This window comes from Triticum aestivum, chromosome 2D (assembly GCF_018294505.1).
Source record: "Triticum aestivum cultivar Chinese Spring chromosome 2D, IWGSC CS RefSeq v2.1, whole genome shotgun sequence".
Classification (NCBI taxonomy): Eukaryota; Viridiplantae; Streptophyta; class Magnoliopsida; order Poales; family Poaceae; genus Triticum; species Triticum aestivum.
The window spans coordinates 139,372,967-139,393,128 of record NC_057799.1 but is presented as its reverse complement, the minus strand read 5'-3'; the positions used below and the strand labels follow the sequence as shown (position 1 = coordinate 139,393,128).

At 40.4% G+C, this 20,162-nt stretch overlaps 4 protein-coding genes across 11 annotated transcripts; 1 reads left to right on the top strand and 3 right to left on the bottom strand.

The window, feature by feature from the left end:
- The first annotated feature begins 729 nt into the window (after positions 1-729).
- On the top strand, positions 730-5,665 carry LOC123052227 (uncharacterized). Of its 6 annotated transcripts, none has more exons than XM_044475351.1 (14): positions 730-1,111; positions 1,182-1,347; positions 1,857-2,047; positions 2,133-2,256; positions 2,961-3,113; positions 3,191-3,466; positions 3,546-3,822; positions 3,917-3,985; positions 4,054-4,363; positions 4,448-4,643; positions 4,727-4,751; positions 4,904-5,151; positions 5,241-5,316; positions 5,401-5,665. In XM_044475351.1, the coding sequence occupies exons 4-12, from the start codon at positions 2,143-2,145 to the stop codon at positions 4,981-4,983; spliced, it is 1,500 nt and encodes a 499-aa protein (XP_044331286.1). In that variant the 5' UTR covers positions 730-1,111; positions 1,182-1,347; positions 1,857-2,047; positions 2,133-2,142; the 3' UTR covers positions 4,984-5,151; positions 5,241-5,316; positions 5,401-5,665. The 6 variants fall into 6 exon arrangements, with proteins under 6 accessions (XP_044331286.1, XP_044331283.1, XP_044331285.1 ...); XM_044475348.1 differs by having other exon boundaries at positions 731-1,111; positions 3,053-3,113; XM_044475350.1 differs by lacking the exons at positions 730-1,111; positions 1,182-1,347; positions 1,857-2,047; positions 2,133-2,256 and adding an exon at positions 2,275-2,882 and having other exon boundaries at positions 4,732-4,751.
- Positions 5,666-6,026: 361 nt separating this feature from the next.
- Positions 6,027-7,808, bottom strand: LOC123052229 (uncharacterized). Of its 2 annotated transcripts, XM_044475354.1 has the most exons (6): positions 7,614-7,808; positions 7,359-7,533; positions 6,916-7,285; positions 6,579-6,835; positions 6,418-6,493; positions 6,027-6,329 (listed from the first exon to the last, which is right to left on the bottom strand). In XM_044475354.1, exons 3-6 carry the CDS (start codon positions 7,024-7,026, stop codon positions 6,234-6,236), a joined length of 540 nt encoding a protein of 179 aa, XP_044331289.1. In that variant the 5' UTR covers positions 7,027-7,285; positions 7,359-7,533; positions 7,614-7,808; the 3' UTR covers positions 6,027-6,233. The 2 variants fall into 2 exon arrangements, with proteins under 2 accessions (XP_044331289.1, XP_044331290.1); XM_044475355.1 differs by lacking the exons at positions 7,359-7,533; positions 7,614-7,808 and having other exon boundaries at positions 6,916-7,339.
- A 94-nt stretch (positions 7,809-7,902) lies between these two features.
- LOC123055721 (uncharacterized) lies at positions 7,903-10,347 on the bottom strand. The gene is made up of 6 exons (XM_044479617.1): positions 9,538-10,347; positions 9,301-9,453; positions 8,936-9,225; positions 8,581-8,845; positions 8,432-8,500; positions 7,903-8,353 (listed from the first exon to the last, which is right to left on the bottom strand). The coding sequence occupies exons 1-3, from the start codon at positions 10,345-10,347 to the stop codon at positions 8,962-8,964; spliced, it is 1,227 nt and encodes a 408-aa protein (XP_044335552.1). The 3' UTR covers positions 7,903-8,353; positions 8,432-8,500; positions 8,581-8,845; positions 8,936-8,961.
- A 286-nt stretch (positions 10,348-10,633) lies between these two features.
- Positions 10,634-13,861, bottom strand: LOC123052228 (protein FAR1-RELATED SEQUENCE 5). 2 transcript variants are annotated; one of them, XM_044475352.1, is made up of 7 exons: positions 13,451-13,861; positions 13,181-13,354; positions 12,597-12,861; positions 11,829-12,519; positions 11,280-11,736; positions 10,921-11,207; positions 10,634-10,847 (listed from the first exon to the last, which is right to left on the bottom strand). In XM_044475352.1, exons 1-5 carry the CDS (start codon positions 13,471-13,473, stop codon positions 11,636-11,638), a joined length of 1,254 nt encoding a protein of 417 aa, XP_044331287.1. In that variant the 5' UTR covers positions 13,474-13,861; the 3' UTR covers positions 10,634-10,847; positions 10,921-11,207; positions 11,280-11,635. The 2 variants fall into 2 exon arrangements, with proteins under 2 accessions (XP_044331287.1, XP_044331288.1); XM_044475353.1 differs by lacking the exon at positions 11,829-12,519.
- Positions 13,862-20,162: the final 6,301 nt, after the last annotated feature.

Below are 20,162 nucleotides of genomic sequence, written 5' to 3'. Positions count from 1 at the left end.
ATATCATGCCTAGTGGTAGCTTCACATTGGGTTTAGAAAGTGAAATCTTTTGAAGCTTGACAACCACAATATTGGTCATACGAGCAATTCATGAATGATTAGTAGAAGGAAGAGAACTTTCACATGCAAAAATACACTATCTTGAAAATCTTTTGTGATTGTGAACCCCCATCAAAATATTATATGCCAAAATTGTTGACGTTGGACAAGGAAGACAATGTAATGATTTATGTTTGTTCATATTCACATAGAAATTATATTGTCATAGATCCTTCAACATGTGGTGCTTGCCCCCCATCTTTGCTAGCCAAAAATTCCGCACCAAGTAGAGATACTACTTGTGCATCCAAAAACCCTTAAACCCAAATCTTATTTTCAAGAGTCCACCATACCTACCAAAGATTTGAGTAAGATCCTTCAAGTAAGTTGTCATCGGTGCAATAAAGAAAATAAAAATTGCTTCTAAAAGTGTTAGATTATTTAGTGTAAGAGAAAATTGAGCGTTGTACGAACTTGTGATGGCAAAAAATAAATGCGATAGACAGCATAATAAAGGTTGCTATCGTAAGTGCGAAAATACGATGGAGAACCCGCTTACGCCCCGCCCCCTCTTATCCCACCATCGGCTAAGCATCAGCTACTGTCCAATACTTGTACCCCCCTACGTAGTACAGGCGTATACAAAAATTTTGTTTTATGTATTTAGCACCCACACCGCCTCGTATAATACATGCACCCGCGTCATTCATCGCCAGTCAATGTTATCTTCCACCTACCCACTTCCTCTCGCCTTTACTCCTGCACTCGTTCCCCCATTTTCCTCCTCCACCTCCACCACTACCGCCGCATCTACTCCACTATAGCCAATCATTTTCCCTTTCTCTTGTTGTTCTTCTGGATCTCCACTGCTTCGAGCTATCTCTCCCTTCCAGATACGTCTATGGTGTCTTCGTCTTCCTTCGTTCCTGCTGCGTTGCCAGCCGCAGCCGAAGACATCGCTCCTCTCCCACTCATCCGGTGCCCTAGATGCAACCTCGGTGTGATCCAGTGGTTCATCTCTGAGACCCCCATGAATCCCGGTCGTCATTTCTACAAGTGCCAGTTCCGTGATGTAAGAATCTGTCCAAGAATCTGTATTTTTTCTTCACCTTTTTTGGCTGATAGTTAATTTGTTTTTTTAGATCGGGCGTTGCAACTTTTGGAAATGGGAGAACAAGTACATCGACTACCTGCGCGCTCGTTGGTCGCATGTGTTTCTTCCTGCACCTCCTCCTGCCGTTCAAGCCCCCACCATGATCCTCCGTGAGATTTAGTCGGACATGAAGATTGCACTTGCCGTCTCCCTTGGTACTCTTGCTGCTGTGATGATGATCCTTGTCTCCAAAATGTAGTTCCAATGATGTAATAGGTTTAGATCTAATATCTAATTACCGTTTTTAGAATGCCAGGAAGTTTGCTTACTCAGTCTCCCTTGGTACTCTTCATGTAATTTTTACTTATGAACTCATTCCCCACTAAGCTAACTCCGAAGTTCCCTGTGTAAATTTTCAATCAAGGCATACAGAGGCTCAGATGTAAATTTTGGTGCTATAATTAGTATTATTCTAAATTTGGAGATGTTGTTCGATCTTAATTTTTCTGTCAAATCTAAATTGATTCATCATTGCTCAGTGACTTTCATTGCCCCCCAAGGCATACACTTTAATATGATTTTGTTTGTAGCCATTATATATCTGGACACATTTAAAATTTTCACATTTTATTTTTGTATGATCCTGCACATAGTACGAATATGCATTTTTTTGGGACCATCTTATTTGAGAATAATAATTCATTGCTTCTGATCATGCTGCCAGGCATTAAAGTTGATGTCATAACTTTTTGGCAATAAGTTCCCTGCATACGTATTTTTGGCCTTATAGCGCCCGGTGTACAATGCTGGCACCTCTCTCTTCCATTGTCATCTTCCTCTGCCCTCCTCCCCTGCTCCAGATCCCATCTCCTCTTCTCTACAAACCAGTTTCCCTTGCAGATTCGTCCAACCCAGGTACATTTTCTAATTTTTGCTTCACTTCATGCACCACATCCACGGCAACAGTCATCTTACACCATGTATGGTTTATCATTTTCAGATTCATCAACATGTCTGCACCACAGCCATGCCCAAACGAAGACCCAGACCCTCTTGAAGACCCCAAATTCTGGCTTATCCATCCAACTGCACCAACTTCAACATCCCGAACGTCTTTGCAGAAGGTATATTCAGTCACCTCAAAGTTTGACGAATACAAAGATTTCCTTGTTCAAGATATGGGCTGGGGAGGTGTCCTGAAGCTCAGACCACTTCCCAGGATTAACCTTAAATTTAGCAAATGGGTCATGAATAGAGTGGACACCATTGCCAGATCTATAATTCTTGATAATCTCAGGAGCCTGAGGTTTTCTGATGCTGATGTTCATAAGGTTTTTGGTATACCATGTGGGAAACTTGACATTTCACTACAGGAGCAACCTAAAGAAACAATCGTAAACATCATACGTGCCGCTCTCAGAATGCCTGAAAAGGGAAATCAGATTCTGAAATCAGCATAGAAAGTTTTAAGCCGTCCACTCTCTGAAAAGTTCTCATCAACTATCGAGAAAGAGAGTTTTAAAATGGCACTTGTTATTTTTTTATGGGACACTTGCTTGCACCAACTTCCAAGCATGATGCTGCTCCGATTGATTACTGGGCTGCAATAGTTAACCCAGAGAGAATTTCTGATTACAATTGGTGCGAGTATGTTTTAAAAGATTTGTTGAAAGTTGTATCCAAGTTAAAAATTGACATTCTGAACAACCGAACCATTAAACACTTAGAAGGTTGCCATCTTTTCCTTCAGGTCAGCTTCCTAAATTTCAATCACCATCACCCATCAATAATTGTGTACATATATATAACATTTAGCAATTTTTGCCAGGTTTTCTACCTTGATAACGTTGACTTAGGAATTTACAATATGTCACACAATACTCTCCCAATGATATCTGAATTTAAACTATCAACTTTCAGCGGGATGATCCTCCAGTGCAGCAACTCCTCGAAATATATTGAAGATTATTCTAATGTCCGAGTAAGTTATCTATCACTCATTTTCCCAATACCATGTCTGAGATGTTTATCTTATGCACAACTTAACCATTGGGACAGATCCGCCCAGCTGCTGAAATTTGCTACAAACGAGTTGTTTGGGATTCTACACCTGACATCCAAACTCCTGGATTACGCAATAAACCTTCTAACAGCAACAATCCAAGCCCGCAGCCTCACACACAGTGTCACCGACAATCCAGTCCTTCCATAGGCACTGGTTCATCTTGGCATACCACACCGCAAACCAATGTTTCTTCGCAACACTATCGCACTCCTCGATTATCCACTGCCAATGACTTTTCGATTCACATGAAGGACAAATACCCTAATCTGGTGAGATACACTATTCTGTAGATTTTTTAGTGAATTTATTTCCATCCTGCCGCAGTAATCTCACATATCATGTATTCAGGTATACACTGAGGTTGGTATAATGCTAAAAGAGCACAACGCCATACCATTCAAGATGATTGCCGATGTGAAAGACTCCATATTGAAAGAGAATACCCGATTCCTAGACAAAATAGCTCCAAAGTTGGAGAATAGATGCACAGGCTGTTTAAAAAGATCAATCCCCTGCCTGCTTCAACCCGACAATCAGGCACCCCCACCCAATGATAGCACATTTACCACACCGGATAACAATTCTGGATTGAAATATCGATGTCTCTACACACATGATTCTGAAGGTAAAAAATGCTTTGTTTTGTACGTACTAAATTTTGATTTGCCTGCTTTTTATCTACCCACTGCTAATAATTTGGATATCCATGAATGTATCAGCTTTTAGTCCAACATCATCTTCAACCAACAAAAGGAAAGGATTACATACCTCACACCACAGGCAAACAGGTACACCTATATTCATAATAAATTCATCATATATCTTTAATGTCTTACACATTCAAAATTGACCTCAGGCTCTTTGTCATTGCACAAACCTGAATCTTCCACCGCTGTTCATGGCAAATCGAAGCATGATACAATCAAATCATGGGCAAAAACTATTGTTGGCGGAATTATCATGTACAATGACGACATAGCTGTCCCTGATGGATCGGTCATTCTTGGTCAAGAATCCGCACGCCCTCAAGAAAAAGTTGTTGTCAACCATTCTCATTACGCCATTAGTCATTGGTCATCCGGTAGTACCATCGACTTCCCCTCAATAGCCCTCCAGGACCGTTTGGCCACTATCATTTATCGCCTACCAATTGCTGACAAAGAACGGTGCGTTGCTTAGTAAAGTCTAAACATTTTTATGCTTTTCCAATTAATAGTTATTAATTAAGTCATTTATCGTTTTCTTCACAGATTCAGTATCACACACACCTGCCCTAGGTTCATCACTTTGTCATCCGAGGCGATTGCAGACCAACTCGTTGGTTCTGATATAATAGACCATGAATTATTCTCCTTGCTAATTCGTCGTATTAGGCAAATTGATCAAGAAATACTTTACCCACACGATTCTTCACCATGCCGCCACTACCTCGAACCAGATTTTGCCGTAAGCAAGACACCACTTCCCCAATTAATTGTTTTACTTTCTTTTTATCTCATTTGTACTAATGTTTTTTTATCCACATGCAGAGTAGTGTTTTATCCAGTGATAAAGGTCCGGTTGATGAAATCTGTACATGATCAATTCTTTGGGAAACTTGTTCCTTACAACATATCCCAATGCAGACTAGTAATGAAATTCATACAACCTCACTATGTTAGGCACCCATTACCCAAATTTGATTTCATATTACTTTATTGTTTCAGTGGCACGTGCCTGCTATACTCGAATCAGGTTGGGTGATTTTCACATGGGACATGCTATCAAAAACAATTTACATCCTTGATGCTACCTCAGGGTTGTCCAGCCAACTTAAGAAAAGGCATGAAATGGTTGCTGACAAATTACATGTTGCACTTTTTGCTTGCATCTTAAATTTCTTTCAAAAATGGCATGTTGATTGTTCCAACTGGAGAAAGAAATTCCCTTTCTTGATGACATCTATTTTTCCAAAGTAAGTTTTTCTCTGTTTTTCAGGTTTTCCCACTTATCTGCACATAAGTTTGTCATATAAAATTATTCTGATGAAATTATGTCATTCAGGAATCAATCTGGCGTCTGCGCTCTTCACGTTGCAAGACATTTTAATGGGACATCTCTGGAAGAAATTTTGACACATGTATGTATCATGTTTTGTTTACCTTGCTACAGATAATCATTATCCACACAACAACTCCTCATATGATTAAAATTAATTATCCAGGATGGAATAACTAGAGAGAGAGGATTCCTTCTTCACCAAATCCTAGTCATCAAGGGCAACATTTCAAACCTGCCACAAACTCAGCAGGATGCACTAGGCAGCAACTGAAGCACTTCAAATGCATATCACCTGATTTCGCTTGTTTCTTTTATGTTTAAGGACATCACGTACTGTGAATTTTAATAAAGATTGTAACGCACATTTGTCATACTACAATTTCATTTTCACAATCCCTCATTGCATACCTCTGTCCATTTTGAATTAATCGATTATGAACACAACGCAACCTGGAATAATGTTTGCGTTAACAAGTTCATTGCACTATTACACAATCAAATTCTGCAACATGAACCCACACTTTTCTTTCGTTGCAAACTTGTTTATGATGCCATGATTGTTTAAATTGTATCATCACAATTAAACCTAGTTATGTTTTATAATTCTTTAAAGCGTGAACTAGTCACATCAAATACATAAAAGCATATTTCCAGCAGTTGGTAATTGAGAAATGTATCTTTTTTAACCGCCTTGTTTTTTAAATTAAGCATTTTTCATATGTTGATGCTGAATTCAATTGCATGACATGACCGAATTTCTTCTAACACAACCAAATTAGTAGAATTATAAATAGGAATATACTACATAAACTCCTGATTAGTGGTCATGTTCTTCATAAGTTCTGCTAGATAGTAATCATTCTAGATATGTTACAGACCAGAGTTTGGCATTACATGGCTATATATAAGCCTTAATTTCCTCAACACTTGTTGCCTGGCATTCCCCCTGCATGCAGGAACACTACCCACCAAGATTGCAGTGCTTGTTTGTCTTCATCATTCGTCGTCGCTTACAGGATCGTCATAACCCAAATTGCTTTCCATCTGAAGCACAAGGTACATCAGTTTTTTTCTCAGATGATCCACGCTATCCTGTAAGTCAATATCACAAGAAGTAGACATTCTCAGAAATATGCAAATCTGCAGTTCTAGCATATAATAATTTTCTTTTTTTACATACCTTGTCAATGTTGCCGTGGACATGCATGCCATCAAAAGACAAGATGTAGTGAAATCCATAGACTTGTGTGTCCTCTCTGCATTGTCAACAATATAACTGAATTAGCTTAACTTATCTTTTTTCTATAGTCTAGAATGCTGCTTTTGTGACTGATTTCTTACGTGCGGCAAGGAGTATTAACATAATCATGGTATTTGAACTTCCATCTTGATCTGTCATGTTCCCATCCTTCAAAGTAAGCATCGACACACCGTAGAAGTCCATCCAGTAGTATCTCACAAGTATCATGATGAAGCCTCTCCAGAATCCTTATTCCAGCACATGTGCGCTTCGGGTCAAAGACATGTAGAATTTCAAGGTCCATATCAAAGGCATACATGATGCAGTATCCTTCTGTTGTTTCATGAATGGCCCAAATCTGCAAGTATATTAATACTAATTAGCATCTCAACAACTATCAATGGAATTTTTGAATAAAAAGTAATTCTGTTTCCATACCAGCTGACATGTATCCAAGGCATAATCACACTGACCACCAGCAAACATTTGTCTCATCTTTTTACTATTGATGTAATCTCCCCCCCCCCCCCCCCCCCCCTCCAGCACCATTTCCTATATATCAGCTATTAGAAGCAACTCTGTACCAAAAAATTGGTAAATTTGCAAACTCACAACCCATTCCTTTGGTAAGATTTTGCGCCACCTTCTTCTCTCTTGTTCTCCATACCATCCGTGTTCATTTTCATCAAGCATCCTTCTGATACGCTCGTAGGTCTTCCTGGTAAAAATCCCAAATTCTTGGAAGACCTCAATGAGCTCAGATCCACTTATTTTAAGTAGAGTTGGATCCATATGAACATACCATAACCTGGACAATGACAATAGAGATGAAACTTTTCCATAGCAGCAATGCCACTAACAGAATATATTTTCGTGCTTACTTCTTTGTTGTGGCATAGTCAGAGAATAACAGTCTATCATATAAATCTTTAGCTGTATCACGCGTAGGAAACACTATCCTCTTGTTGTAGTGGAAAGGGTTTTCTGCTGGAGGTAGATCTGAGTACACATGTTTCTCCATCATCAAGTAGTTTGGTTCTAATCTAGCCCTTCTACCTGAATTTTTTGTTACTGGATGTAAGAGAGCAATTTGAAATGCATCATAAATTATGGTAAAGAGCAAAAAAGCAACTCACTACGCATTGCTGTGTACTCGATTAGCTCTTTGCCTCCAGATTCATGTGCAATATCGGTTCATTTTTGCGTTGGAGAAGCACTGACGCCAATATGAACACGGGGCTCTTTGCCTCGAGACTCATGTCCTAAATCACCTCGTGCTCGCTTCGGAGAAGCACTCACCCCGCTAACACTGCAACCAGCACTGACATCTGCATATTGAATAACACCAATTAATAAGGGGAGCAAAAGATTAGTATCGAGGACTACCCGATGTTACCATTTAAGTAATGTATGTTCCTTTTTTGGTTTACCTCCATTTTTTCGCACCACAGAGACATTGTTTTGACCATCATCTCCAGTAATGTCTTTCCCATAAACATGTTCCGCAGAATCATCTCGAGGTCTCTTTTCCTGGGCCACAACAGCGCTTAGACTTGCAGTGTCGCCCTCTTAGGATTTTCATGCCCATCTAACAACTAAGACAACCCTTCATTAGTCTATACCATTTGGTTCTAAGTACACTATTAACATATGATCTTACCTCCATAATTTGAGAAAGCACTTCCATTGCTTTGCCGTATAGTTGATCCGCAAACTTGCACTTCTATTGGTTCTACTCGTGCTCCATTCAAGTTAACTGGTGCTGACCGTAAAGGCACTGGATTGAGCACCAGTGTGCTTTAATGGTGTGCTCTAATATTATGCTCGACACCATTCCAGTTAGGGCCACCAAATGATGATTTAGTTCCAAGTAATCCTATTAAAAAAGCAAACCATTTGATTTACAATTGTTCCATGGCTTATTAAACTAAACTAGGTTTGATGCTCGACTTACCATCAAGCACTCTTGGAATCAACGGCGCTGAACTTGAACTAGCCCCTTGCGCTCCACCTACAGTGCCACCTGCATTTCAGAATACATTCTTTTCTTAGTTCAGAATTTTAGTGCATAACTTCTTCTAATATAAAGATGATGATGCAAACCTGAAAGTAGGACATTTATCATGTTGAGGTGTTTTTCTAAGCCTGGCATGTGCTTTCCAACACCATGATCAATGAGGCGGTTGTGTAAGTATTGCAAGGTAAGAAGTTTTGTTGTCTTCTGAATTTCTCTATGGTTTGCAACCATTGTGTTTATTGAACCATCAAACATGGTTGTTCGCCTCTTTACTTCTTCTGAGAACTTGTCATCAGCTAGCTTACAATTTAGCTCCATACTTGCAATTGCGTTTCGGAGCCAAACCTCCGCCTATTAAAAAATATGATCAAATACTTTTCTATAAGTTTATATATAGGGGGCAAGTAGTAAGACCATAATGTGCAAAGATTTACCACTCACTTGATTAACTATATTCTTAATCTCCTCTAGCTTTCCATCCCAGAGAGTCTTGTTTTTGGCATGTCACCAAATCTTGAGCCATGAAATCCACCGCTACATTCCCCAAATTGTTCAGGCATGCACCTCCCCGCATTTTTGGATGCAACATTGTTGTCTGGAAGCGCTAACATTACTTCATCAACATGAGTTAGAATGACAGCCGCCTGCTCATTGAGAACGGTTCTAAGTTGTGACCCGCTTGCCGTTCGCTTCTGCCTCTTCAGATTGGCCACCTGTTCCTTCACATCAGGCTGGACAAATTTAAATGTTAGCACTACCACTGACTTACAACAATAATATTATTAGACCAGGTTTATCTCACTCACTCTCAGCATGCCGTAAACCCTCATTGATATATAATTCATGGTGTCCCTCTCAATAAGAGCAAAAAGTTTTGGAGCATTGTAGACACATATCCTAGGCCAAACAGTAGGATCGACATTCTGATCTCCAGCATCCACAGAATCGAAATACAACACCTATAAAAATCAACACAATGGCTTATGTGAGTAAAATGCAGACCGAAATAGCAACAACAGAACCAAAAAAAGGAAAACTAATACCTGAAGATAGTAGTGGCAACCAAAGATAGTGAGTCCAGGTCCTGGGTTTGCATTGACATACTGCTGAACTCTAGCAGCAGCATCAAGAAGCTCAGCAACTCCGTATTTGGTCCAGTTTAACTTGTCCAAATTTTCAGGAGCATATGCCAGTAGATATGCATCCTTTGGGACATATCCTCTCTTGTCTCTGGGGCTGTAGAAAACTGACAGAACTAACATTGCCAAGGCAAGTTTCAATCTTATCGCCCTTGTTTTGGTGAACTCCTCAGGATGGTCTTCACACAAAACTTTCAAAAGATCCGGTGTTTTCACTTCTTGATGGTTTAGATCAAGGTCTAGCATTTTTCTGACCATAAAAATTTCTTTTGTCGTAGGACCTTCTCTGACTCTCTGAATCTCTACACCACCACCTTCTCTTGTACCTAATATGGCAGACATCGATCTCTCACTGATCTGAGCAAATTTATTTTTCCCTAGAACAAGCCTTTTCCTCCTAGTGTCTATAGACTGCAGACAGAAAAGAGAATGGTTCCTGCTAAAGTGAGTAAAATGATCTACATGTAGCAACCCACCCAGGCCCATCTCTCTGGTCTGTTTTTTTGGACTCTCACCCCACTTTGCTACAGCTATAGCAATATCCTTAGGTGCAAATGAACTTTTTAGAACACTGTGACCTGTTTTAGGGATTCTACCAACACTAGGATGAAGAACAAATTCAGGAATATCAGGTTCAGTAGGACCGTTTGGTGCTAGTGCCAACTCTGCATCACAGTTCATACTCTCAACATCAACAGGCACAAGTGCAGCCATTGGGATAGCAGCGTTGACAGACGCCTTTCCGGTGCTAACATGACCTCTCTTGAAGAGACCTCAACATTAACATTGCAGCTCTGTTCCACAGGATTGATATGAGACGATTTAGAAATTGTTTCTTTAGAAACACTTGGTCGCTTTGTTTTTAGTGTTTTGCAAGAAGCCCTAGAACCAACCGAGTTGGTCATGCTAGATGCCTTAGACCTCTCAGCCACGCTTAGTCCATCTTTTTCCAGGCTCAATGCCATTGCTCTCTGCTTCAAATCACACAGCCCACTCATAACAGACTCGAAAGCCTTTGGATTATTGTCCCCAAGATGAACAATCTCCAATGCAGTTATGTACATCGCAGAATGCCTGAATGTCATTGCATCTGGTGGACCCATGTCTCTCTGGTAATGCTTTATATGATCAGGCAAAACATCACGAGCATCTACTGTCCATCTCTTCATTATGTGTGCTTTCGGGATTTTCTTAACGTCTAGTATGATCATTACCTAGAGACGAAAAGACCATCAGTTAAAATGTATACATAATCATTAGTCTGATTTAAAAAAAGTCAGAAAATACCTTAAGTATATGACAGCAAATCATTCCCATGTGTTCATATCTTCCACACTCACAAGTGTACTTTGTTTGATCTTCAGATATAACAACCTCATACCTAGTCTTGAACCAGGGATCTCTCTGCTCAGGGTTACCGTGTATGGCTGCATATTTCCTTCTTGGTTCTATCTCTTCAACATCATAGTAACTAGCTACATAAAGAACCCTTCCAAACATCTCAAACATTGTTCTGGTATATATCTTGCTTGCGTGACGCTCAATTGGGAGATTAGATTTTATAACAGCCCCCCCTGCAGTTTAAAGTGAAAAGTGTCAGTTCAAGTTACATACTAAATATGTAAGTATAATTCTATCAAACATACCAGCCTTGTCCTTTTGTCTTGAAATCCTTCCTCCTGCTCTCTGTCATATTGTAGCTTGCCATACTGCTTAACGAAAACGTTCATTGGACATGCTGGTGGCACATAATTTTTAAGCATGTGGTTCGCACTCTCACTCCGTTGTGTTCTTGTCATTTTTGCACAGAATTTACCACTGAAATATGGTTTGGCCCATTTCTCCCTAACCTCGTAAACTTGAGCTAGGAATGTGTTACTCGCCAACCCGTACTTCACAGTTAAATTGGACCACCCGTTTTCAAATTCTTCTATAGTCAGCATTTCGTCACAAAGACGGTGAAACTCTGTCCTGAAGTCTGACTTGTTTGTATAATTGCTCCCTAGTGACTCCTTAGCTTTTTTAACACATGCCACTTGCACCATTGGTGAGTCGTCCCAGGGAATACATTCATAATCGCAACCTCCATAGCCCTAGCTTGATCTGTTATATCAATAAGATTCATTTTAGATCATCATTGATTTTTTGTTAGTTAAAAATTTGAAACAGAATCATTAGTGCTGCTGTAGTGTTACCTATTAAAATTGTAACTGGTTTCTTCCCTCCCATCATCTTTACAAATTCGCTAAAAACCCATTCAAAACTCTCTACTTTCTCATCACGCATCAAGACGCCGGCATAAAGCACACTCTGGAAGTGATTGTTTACTCCAACAAACAATCCGAAAGGCATATCGTACAGGTTGGTCTTATATGTTGTATCGAATGTAACCACATCGCCAAAATGATGGTACTGGAGCTTGCTACGTCCATTAGTCCACAAAATTTTTCTTATCCTACTCTCGGTGTCTACTTGAACTGTATACTGGAACTCACTGTCTCTTTCTTTCAAATCTGAAAACAAATCCATAGTTTTCCTAACATCGTCATCCGCCTGTTCCTTGCTTATTTTTCCACATAGCATCCTAAGGCACCTTTTAGTGAAAGGTACATTCTCTATTCTACCAAAAAACGTGCCAATTATACTGTAAACTTTGCTTAGATTTATGTTATTCTCACGAAGCTGAGACACAAGCTCTCTAGTGTATTTTTCAATATGACGATGTGACGGGAAATGCAACTTCGCTGCACAATTTGCTAGCATAGCGTGATTGTGCACATTCCTATACTCACAGATAAACCATCCTTGATCTTCTGTTCTTAGAAGGCGTAACATGGCGGGGCATTCAGAACGGCAGGAAGTGGTATTAGTTTTCTTTGGTTTCCCCTATTTATAAAATTCAAAGTTAGCTGCACTATAACTCTTCGGTAAATGAATATAAATTATTGTCAGAAAAAACTTACAGAACAACCACAGAGAAGTTCTTGCATGCATTTTGTGCCCCTAACGTTGGTTCTGCTTTTGCCGCATCTGATGCCAAATCCTAGCTCCCAAGAATATAGGTTGTAGAAATCATAAGCTTCACCCAAAGAATCGAAAACCAGACCAACCGAAGGTGAAACCACTGCATCTGTTTTCCTGGTAGCAAACCCTCTCAAAGCCTGCTCCAGAGGTGCAACTCTATCTGGTTTAGTCTTCCTTTCATCTGGCATGACCCCATGCCTCGGTCTAAATGAAAAAAATAGTTTAATAAATTAATTGTTTCACTTGGACAATAACAACATGCAGACTTAATGTTAGTATTTACATTTAAACATAATATGCAGTTTGAAAAAACATCAGGAAAATAAACATGGCATTCCGCTTCAAAACTGTATACAACGTTTGAGAGCTGAATAAACGTTGTCTACTTTCAAAATTTTCCGTTTCTTTTGTCATAATTATTACAAATCGAACAGTCCTATGCATTGCTATAGCCAAGATTTTTCAGTATAGTCTGCGGTGTAATTTTTTTGAAATCGATCCTTGTTGTGCTAGAATGACATACCTTCTGATCCACCCTCCTACAGATCTAGTTGAAACAGAGTTGTCTTCTTCGGAAACATCACGCACAAGATCGATCTGGGTCTCTTCGCTTGGAGAGTCATCAAGCTCCTGGCTCTCTACGACTTCGTCAAGTGCTGGCAGCTGAATCGGCCGTTCTGAACTGTTAACCAGTTCGCTACAATACAGAAATTGTACAGTCAGCAAGGTAACCAGAGATCTGACAGCCCCCAGATCCAGATCGATGTATTTTCAGTTGGGATGAACAACATACCTGCTCATTAGAGATGCAATCATTCCGCTCTAAATTCCATTCTGTTGTTGAGCTCGATTCCAGGACGACATCGCGCGGTGGTGGTTGGTGGTGGAAGAACTCCGCCACCGTCTTCTCGCCGGAGAGTAGTGGTTCGTTTGTTTTGGGTAAGAACAGCAGCACCGTCTACTCAAAGGAGTTCGCTATCCTCGTACAAAAACAGGACGCGATGCATTCACCACCCGTATTGATTATCCCTGCCAACACAATTTATTTCGATCGGCCGAAAGTGTTGTTCTTACCTGCACTGAAATGTCATCGTTCCTGCACCCAACATCGTATACAACTTGTATTGGCCAGACTGTAGTTTTCCCCGCTTTAAAAAAAAAAATTCACTACACTAGCAACAGATCTTAAAGCTAACAGCCGCCGTCCAGATACAACGGGCGCGCGCCGCCCGGAGCCAAAAGTGCGCTTCCATCATAAGTGGCAATATAATGTGACATTCTTTTGCACCAAAGGGACTGAGCATACAAACAAAAAGCGCATGGCAACCTCTGCTTCCCTGTGCGAAAGGCCTATCTTTTACTTTTCAGCATTTACTTTTATGTAAGAGTCAAAGTTTTTCTCTCTATTCCTTTTTATTTTTCTCTTTTGGCAAGCATCATGTGGTGAGGAAAGATCTAGGCACATATATCCAGTTGGATATGGGTAGCATGAGTTATTATTGTTGTCATGACCCTTGAGGTGAATACGTTGGGAAGCGAAATTATGAGCCCCTATCTTTTTATGTGTTCGGTTGAAACGTTTTGCTCATGTGCATGCAGTGAGTGTTAGCAATCATAGAAGACTATATGATGGTTGAGTATGTGGAGCTCTTACTTAGACTCTCTTGAATAAGTTGAATTGCAACTGCTTGGTGACTGAGAACATAGTTTGTTGAGTTTCAAGAGAATTCATTGTTTGAACCTTAACATGTGAATTGGTTGCTACTTTATTATGAGAAGTTTTATGAGAAAGAATTGCTATTATGATGCTAAGAAAAGTGATTGAAATTATCATTGATCAAACTTGTGCATTTTTCTAGCATTCACACTTCATAAATTATTTCTTTTATTATTTACCTACTTGGGACGAGTAGGAATTAAGCTTGAGGATGCTGATACGTCTTCAACGTATCTATAATTTATGAAGTATTCATGTTGTTATATTATCATTCTTGGATGTTTTACAATCATTTTATAGCAACTTTATATCAGTTTTTGGGACTAACCTATTAACCCAGTGCCAAGTGCCAGTTGCTGTTTTTTGCTTTTTTTTACATCGCGGGAAATCAATATCAAACGGAGTCCAAACACCGTGAAACTCTTTGTGGATTTTTTATGGACCAGAAGACATCTAGTGGGCCAGAGAAGCACCTGGGGGTGCCCCGAGGGGGGCACAACCCACCAGGGCATGCCTGGGGGCCCAGGCACGCCCAGGTGGGTCGTGCCCACCTCGATGGCCTCCGGCACCCCCTCTTTGTCCTATAAATTGTCAAATACTCCAAAAACCCTCGCGGAGACCCTAGATCAAAAGTTCCGCCATCACAAGCCTCTGTAGCCACGTGAAACCAATATAGACCCCATTCCGGCACTCTGCTGGAGGGGGAAATCATCACCGGTGGCCATATTCATCATCCCGGCGGCCATCATGATGAGGAGGGAGTAGTCCACCTTCGGGGCTGAGGGTTTGTACCAGTAGCTATGTGTTTAATGTCTCTCTCGTGTTCTTGAGAGGTCACGATCCTGATGTATCGCGGGCTTTGTTAATATAGTCGGATCATATGGTGTTTCCCCCTCTCTATCTTGTTGTGATGAATTGAGTTTTCCCTTTGAGATTTCGTTTTATCTGATTGAATATTTTTATGGATTTGAGAGCACTTGATATATGTCTTGCATATGAATACTCGTGGTGACAATGGGGTATCATATTGATTCACTTGATATGTGTTTTGGCACTCAACTCGCGGATTCCCGAGGTGACATTGGGGTAATCTATGCATAGGGGTTGATGCACATTCTCGTCTTTGTTTATCCAGTGCAAATCTTGGGGCACTCTTTGAGGTTCTTTGTGTTGGATTGAGTATATTATTTTAGTACGAACTCTAGGATAGATCAAATGGAAAGAATAGCTTTGTGTTATTTTAGTACGAACTCTTGAATAGAACGAACGGAAAGAATAGCTTTGAGGTGGTTTCGTACCCTACAAACAATTTCGTCTTATGTTCTCCGCTAGATAGGAACTTTGGAGTGATTCTTCATCGCACTTTGAGGGATGGTTATGATCCAATTATATTAGCATTGTTGAGAGATTGCACTAGCGAAAGTATGGACCCTAGGCCTCATTTTCAAGCATTGCATTGCCGTTTGTGCTCACTTTTGTTACTTGCTACCTTGCTGGTTTTTATTGTTACGATTACAAAAATCAATATCTACTACCATTACTACACTTGTATCACCATCTCTTCGCCGAACTAGTGCACCTATACAAATTACCATTGTATTTGGTGTGTTGGGACACAAGAGACTTTTTATTATTTGGTTGAGGGTTGTTTGAGAGAGACCATCTTCATCCTAGACCTCCCACGGATTGATAAACCTTAGGTCATCCACTTGAGGGAAAATTTCTACTGTCCTACAAAACTCTGCGCTTGGAGGCCCAACACAAGTCTACAAGAACAAGTTGTGTAGTAGACATCAGCCACCCATATTAAACAGCGGCTCGGGCGCCATTAATGAAGAGGAAGGCGGGCGGCCATGGAAGTCAAAGGGCTCGCTTCCCAATGAGCATGCGCAGCGTATAGCTCGCACGCTTCCCGGTGAGCCTGCGCATTGGAGGACAACTTGCACGCCTCTCGGTTAGCCTGCGCATCGGACTGCGCTCGCACGCTTCCCGTTCAGTCAAGTAGATTCCGCACGGCACCTCCTATAGCCATTAAAATCAAGACACATGGCGTCACGTGAATGGTTAACAGAACGCACACGATTTGAATTATACAAAAGTTTGAGATATTAAAGTGGCAGCTATTTTTCAAAATGCCTTTGTTGGCTGTTATTCGAGTGCGCCTTCTCTCAAAATGGACACAAAAAATACCACAGCATGTTGGGTGATGTTCCATGATAGCATGCCAAGTTTCATGAATTTCACACGAGTTTTGGGTTTACTAGAATTTAAAAACAAAGTATATCAACGTTTTGCCGTCAATCAACAGTGCCCTGGTGTTTGAAATTCATTCCTATTTCTTGCATGGGACCTGAGCATGCACCCAAGGACACAGATTTGATTTTTCAACCAATTTATATGCACTGAAGCATGTGCATGTAGTTCAAATGTGAATTATGCACATAAAATGCCTAGAAAACCCAGTTAATGTATAAAAATGTCCAAACGAACCCCGAAAAATTCCAAAATTTAACACAACACTCATGTTGTTCTATGTTGACACTAGAATTTTTTTGAAAGCAATAAGAGGCAACGGATATTGTTTCGTCCCCAAAGGTGGGACGTTCCCTACCAAAATCATCAAGCTTGTTGTGAGAAGCTCCGGTTTGTGAGAAGCTTATACCCAAACCTGCCCCAAATGGGACAAAACAATTACCACGGCATGTTAATGCTGCTCCATGATAGCATGCCCAGTTTCATGAATTTCAGACGAGTTTTGGATTTACTAGAATTTAAAAACCAAGTATCTCAATGTTTGCGGCCGAGTGACGGTGGGAGGGTGTTTGACATTCATTCCCATTTCTTGCATGGGACCTAAGCATGAAACAAAGGTCACATATTTGAATTTTCAACCAATTTATATGCATCAGAGCCTATGCATGTAGTTCAAATTTGAATTATGTACATAAATGCATAGAAAACTCAGTTAATATATAAAAATGTCCAAACGAACCCCGAAAATTTCCTAAAATTAACACAACACTCATGTTGTTCTATGTTGACACTAGAAAAAAATTGAAATCAAGAAGAGGCAACGGATATCGTTTCGTCCAGAAAGGTGAAACGTTCCCTACCATAACCATGAGGCTTGTTGTGAGAAGCTCTGGTTTGTGAGAAACTTATATACCCCAACCTGCCCCAAATGGGACAATATTTTTACCACTGCATGTTGATGCCGTTCCATGCAAGCATGTCAAGTTTTATAAATTTCAGACGCGTTTTTGCTTTACTATAATTTAAAAACCATGTATCTCAATGTTAGCGGCTGAGCGACGGTGGCAAGGTGTTTGACATTCATTCTCATTTCTTGCATGGGACTTAAGCATGTAACCAAGGCCACACATTCCAATTTTGAACCAATTTATATGCACTGGATCATGTGCATGTAGTTCAAATTTGAATTATGCACATGAATGCATAGAAAACTCAGTTAATGTATAAAAATGTCCAAGCGAACCCTGAAAAGTCCTAAAAATTGACACAACACTCGTGTTGTTCTATGTTGGCACGAAAAAAATTGAAAGTAAGAAGAGGCAACTGATATCGTTTCGTCCCCCAAGGTGGCACGTTCCCTACCGAAACCATTAGGCTTGTTGTGAGAGAAGCTCTGGTTTGCGAGAAGCTTATACCCAAACCTACCCCAAATGGGACAATATTTTTACCACATCATGTCGATGCCGTTCCATGATATCATGTCAAGTTTCATGAATTTCAGATGAGTTTTCGATTTACTAGAATTTTAAAACCATATGTTAGCGGCCGAGCGACAGTGTCAAGGTGTTTGACATTCATTCTCATTTCTTGCATGTGACCTAAGCTTGCAACCAAGGACAAACATTTGATTTTGCAAGCCGTTTTTATGGACTGGAGCATGTGCATGTAGTTCAATTTTGAATTATGCACATAAATGCCTACAAAACTCAATTAACGTATAAAAATGTCCAAACGATCCCCGAAAAAATCCAAAATTTAACACGACACTCTTGTTGTTCTATGTTGACAACAGGAAAAAATTTGAAAGGAAGAAGAGGCGACGAATATTGTTTTGTCCACAAATGTGACACGTTTCCCTAACAGAACCATGAGCCTTCTTCTGAGAAGCTTTGGTTTGTGAGAAGCTTATACCATAACCTGCCCCAAATGGGACAATATTTTCTACCCCAGCAATGTTGATGCCATCCATTCCATGATAGCATGCCAAGGGTCATGAATTTCAGACGGGTTTTGGATTTACTAGAATTACAAAAGCAAGTACCTCAATGTTTGCCAGAGAGCCACGGTGCCGTGGTGTTTGAAATTCATCCCCATTTCTTGCATGGGACATAAGCATAAACCCATGGACATATATATGATTTTACAACCCATGTTGGTGCACCGAAGCATGTGCATGTAGTTTAATTTTGAATTGTGCACCTGAAATGGCTAGAAAACCAATTTAATGTATAAAATGTCCAAACGAACCCTGAATAATTCCAATTCTTTTACGACACACATATAGTTGCATGTTCACTGCAGATAAAAGTGCTAGCAATTCAAACATTGTCCATTGCCGCTGTGACCCCATTATGTAATTCAAATCAAGATGAAAAATCAAGTAGATCCCACACAGTTTAATTAAGAGCGCCGGTCTTTAATTTGTTAGAGTAATGTTTAGGTAAACTAGCTCTGTTCAATTGTTGAACTTGCTCGATTAAGAAGTGTGGGTGTGCTGTAGGCTCCTTTGTGTACCCAAATTATGCAATGACGTGGATGACAACTATAACCAGGGAAATTTGAACCAAAATTTTTGACGTTCAAACTCATCACACACGGGTTAAGCTATCTGAATCGTTTGTGATGTTCACATATCATACACAGTTTTGAATAAGGGACCGTGTTTGGTGACACTTTGCGCGCCAGTTTTTTTGCTGAACCGATTCAAAATTTTTGGCTTCCGCGGAAATTTCTACCTCCCTGCCCCCTCCCCCTTACCAAAAGCCGCATTTTCCCTGTTTCCGCCTTCCTTTCCAAGTTGAAACCTTCACTCCTTGCTTGCAGCGCCGCCTCCTCGCCGGCGACCCTCCTTCACGCTGCTCGGCCTCGTCTATCCAGGCAGGTAATCCACACCCGACCCCCATCCTCCTCCTCCTTCCACATCCCACATGCCCCGTCCGCCGGCGCGACACCTTCCACCAAAATCACCGACCCCTCCACCAAATAAGCGCCGCCCTAAGCCATGGTGCATGTAGTATAGCCAGGAGATCAAGGAGCATTTGGGAGCGGAGAAGCAAATCGTGAATGCACGCGCGGATGAGATCGTGATGGATGCCATTCGTGCCGACCCCAGATCTTGGAGGAGCACCTTGCCATTTGCTAGCTACGCCGGTTAAGCATGCTCAGTTTACCCATTGCGTGTGCTGCTCCTACCTTTCCTTAACAAATTCTAGTGAATTGTGCTATCTAATTTTACCATGCAATCTGTTGCTTTAGTGTATATGTTCTATATGTCGTGCAGTGTGGTGCTCACTTATTAACTGTTTGGTTAATTAGTTGTCGTCTTTAGTTAACTATTTGTTTCAGTTATGCAAGTGTGATGTTCAATTCTTCAGGCTACAATTTTGTATTGTCTTCCATGTGAGAAATAAATCGAAATTATCTTTACAAAATACATGAGAAACGAATACAATTGCTATATTTCCAAGTTGTCAAGCATGCTTGGTTTTGTTATATATTGTGCAATGTGGTGCTCAGTTAACGTTTGGTTCATTTG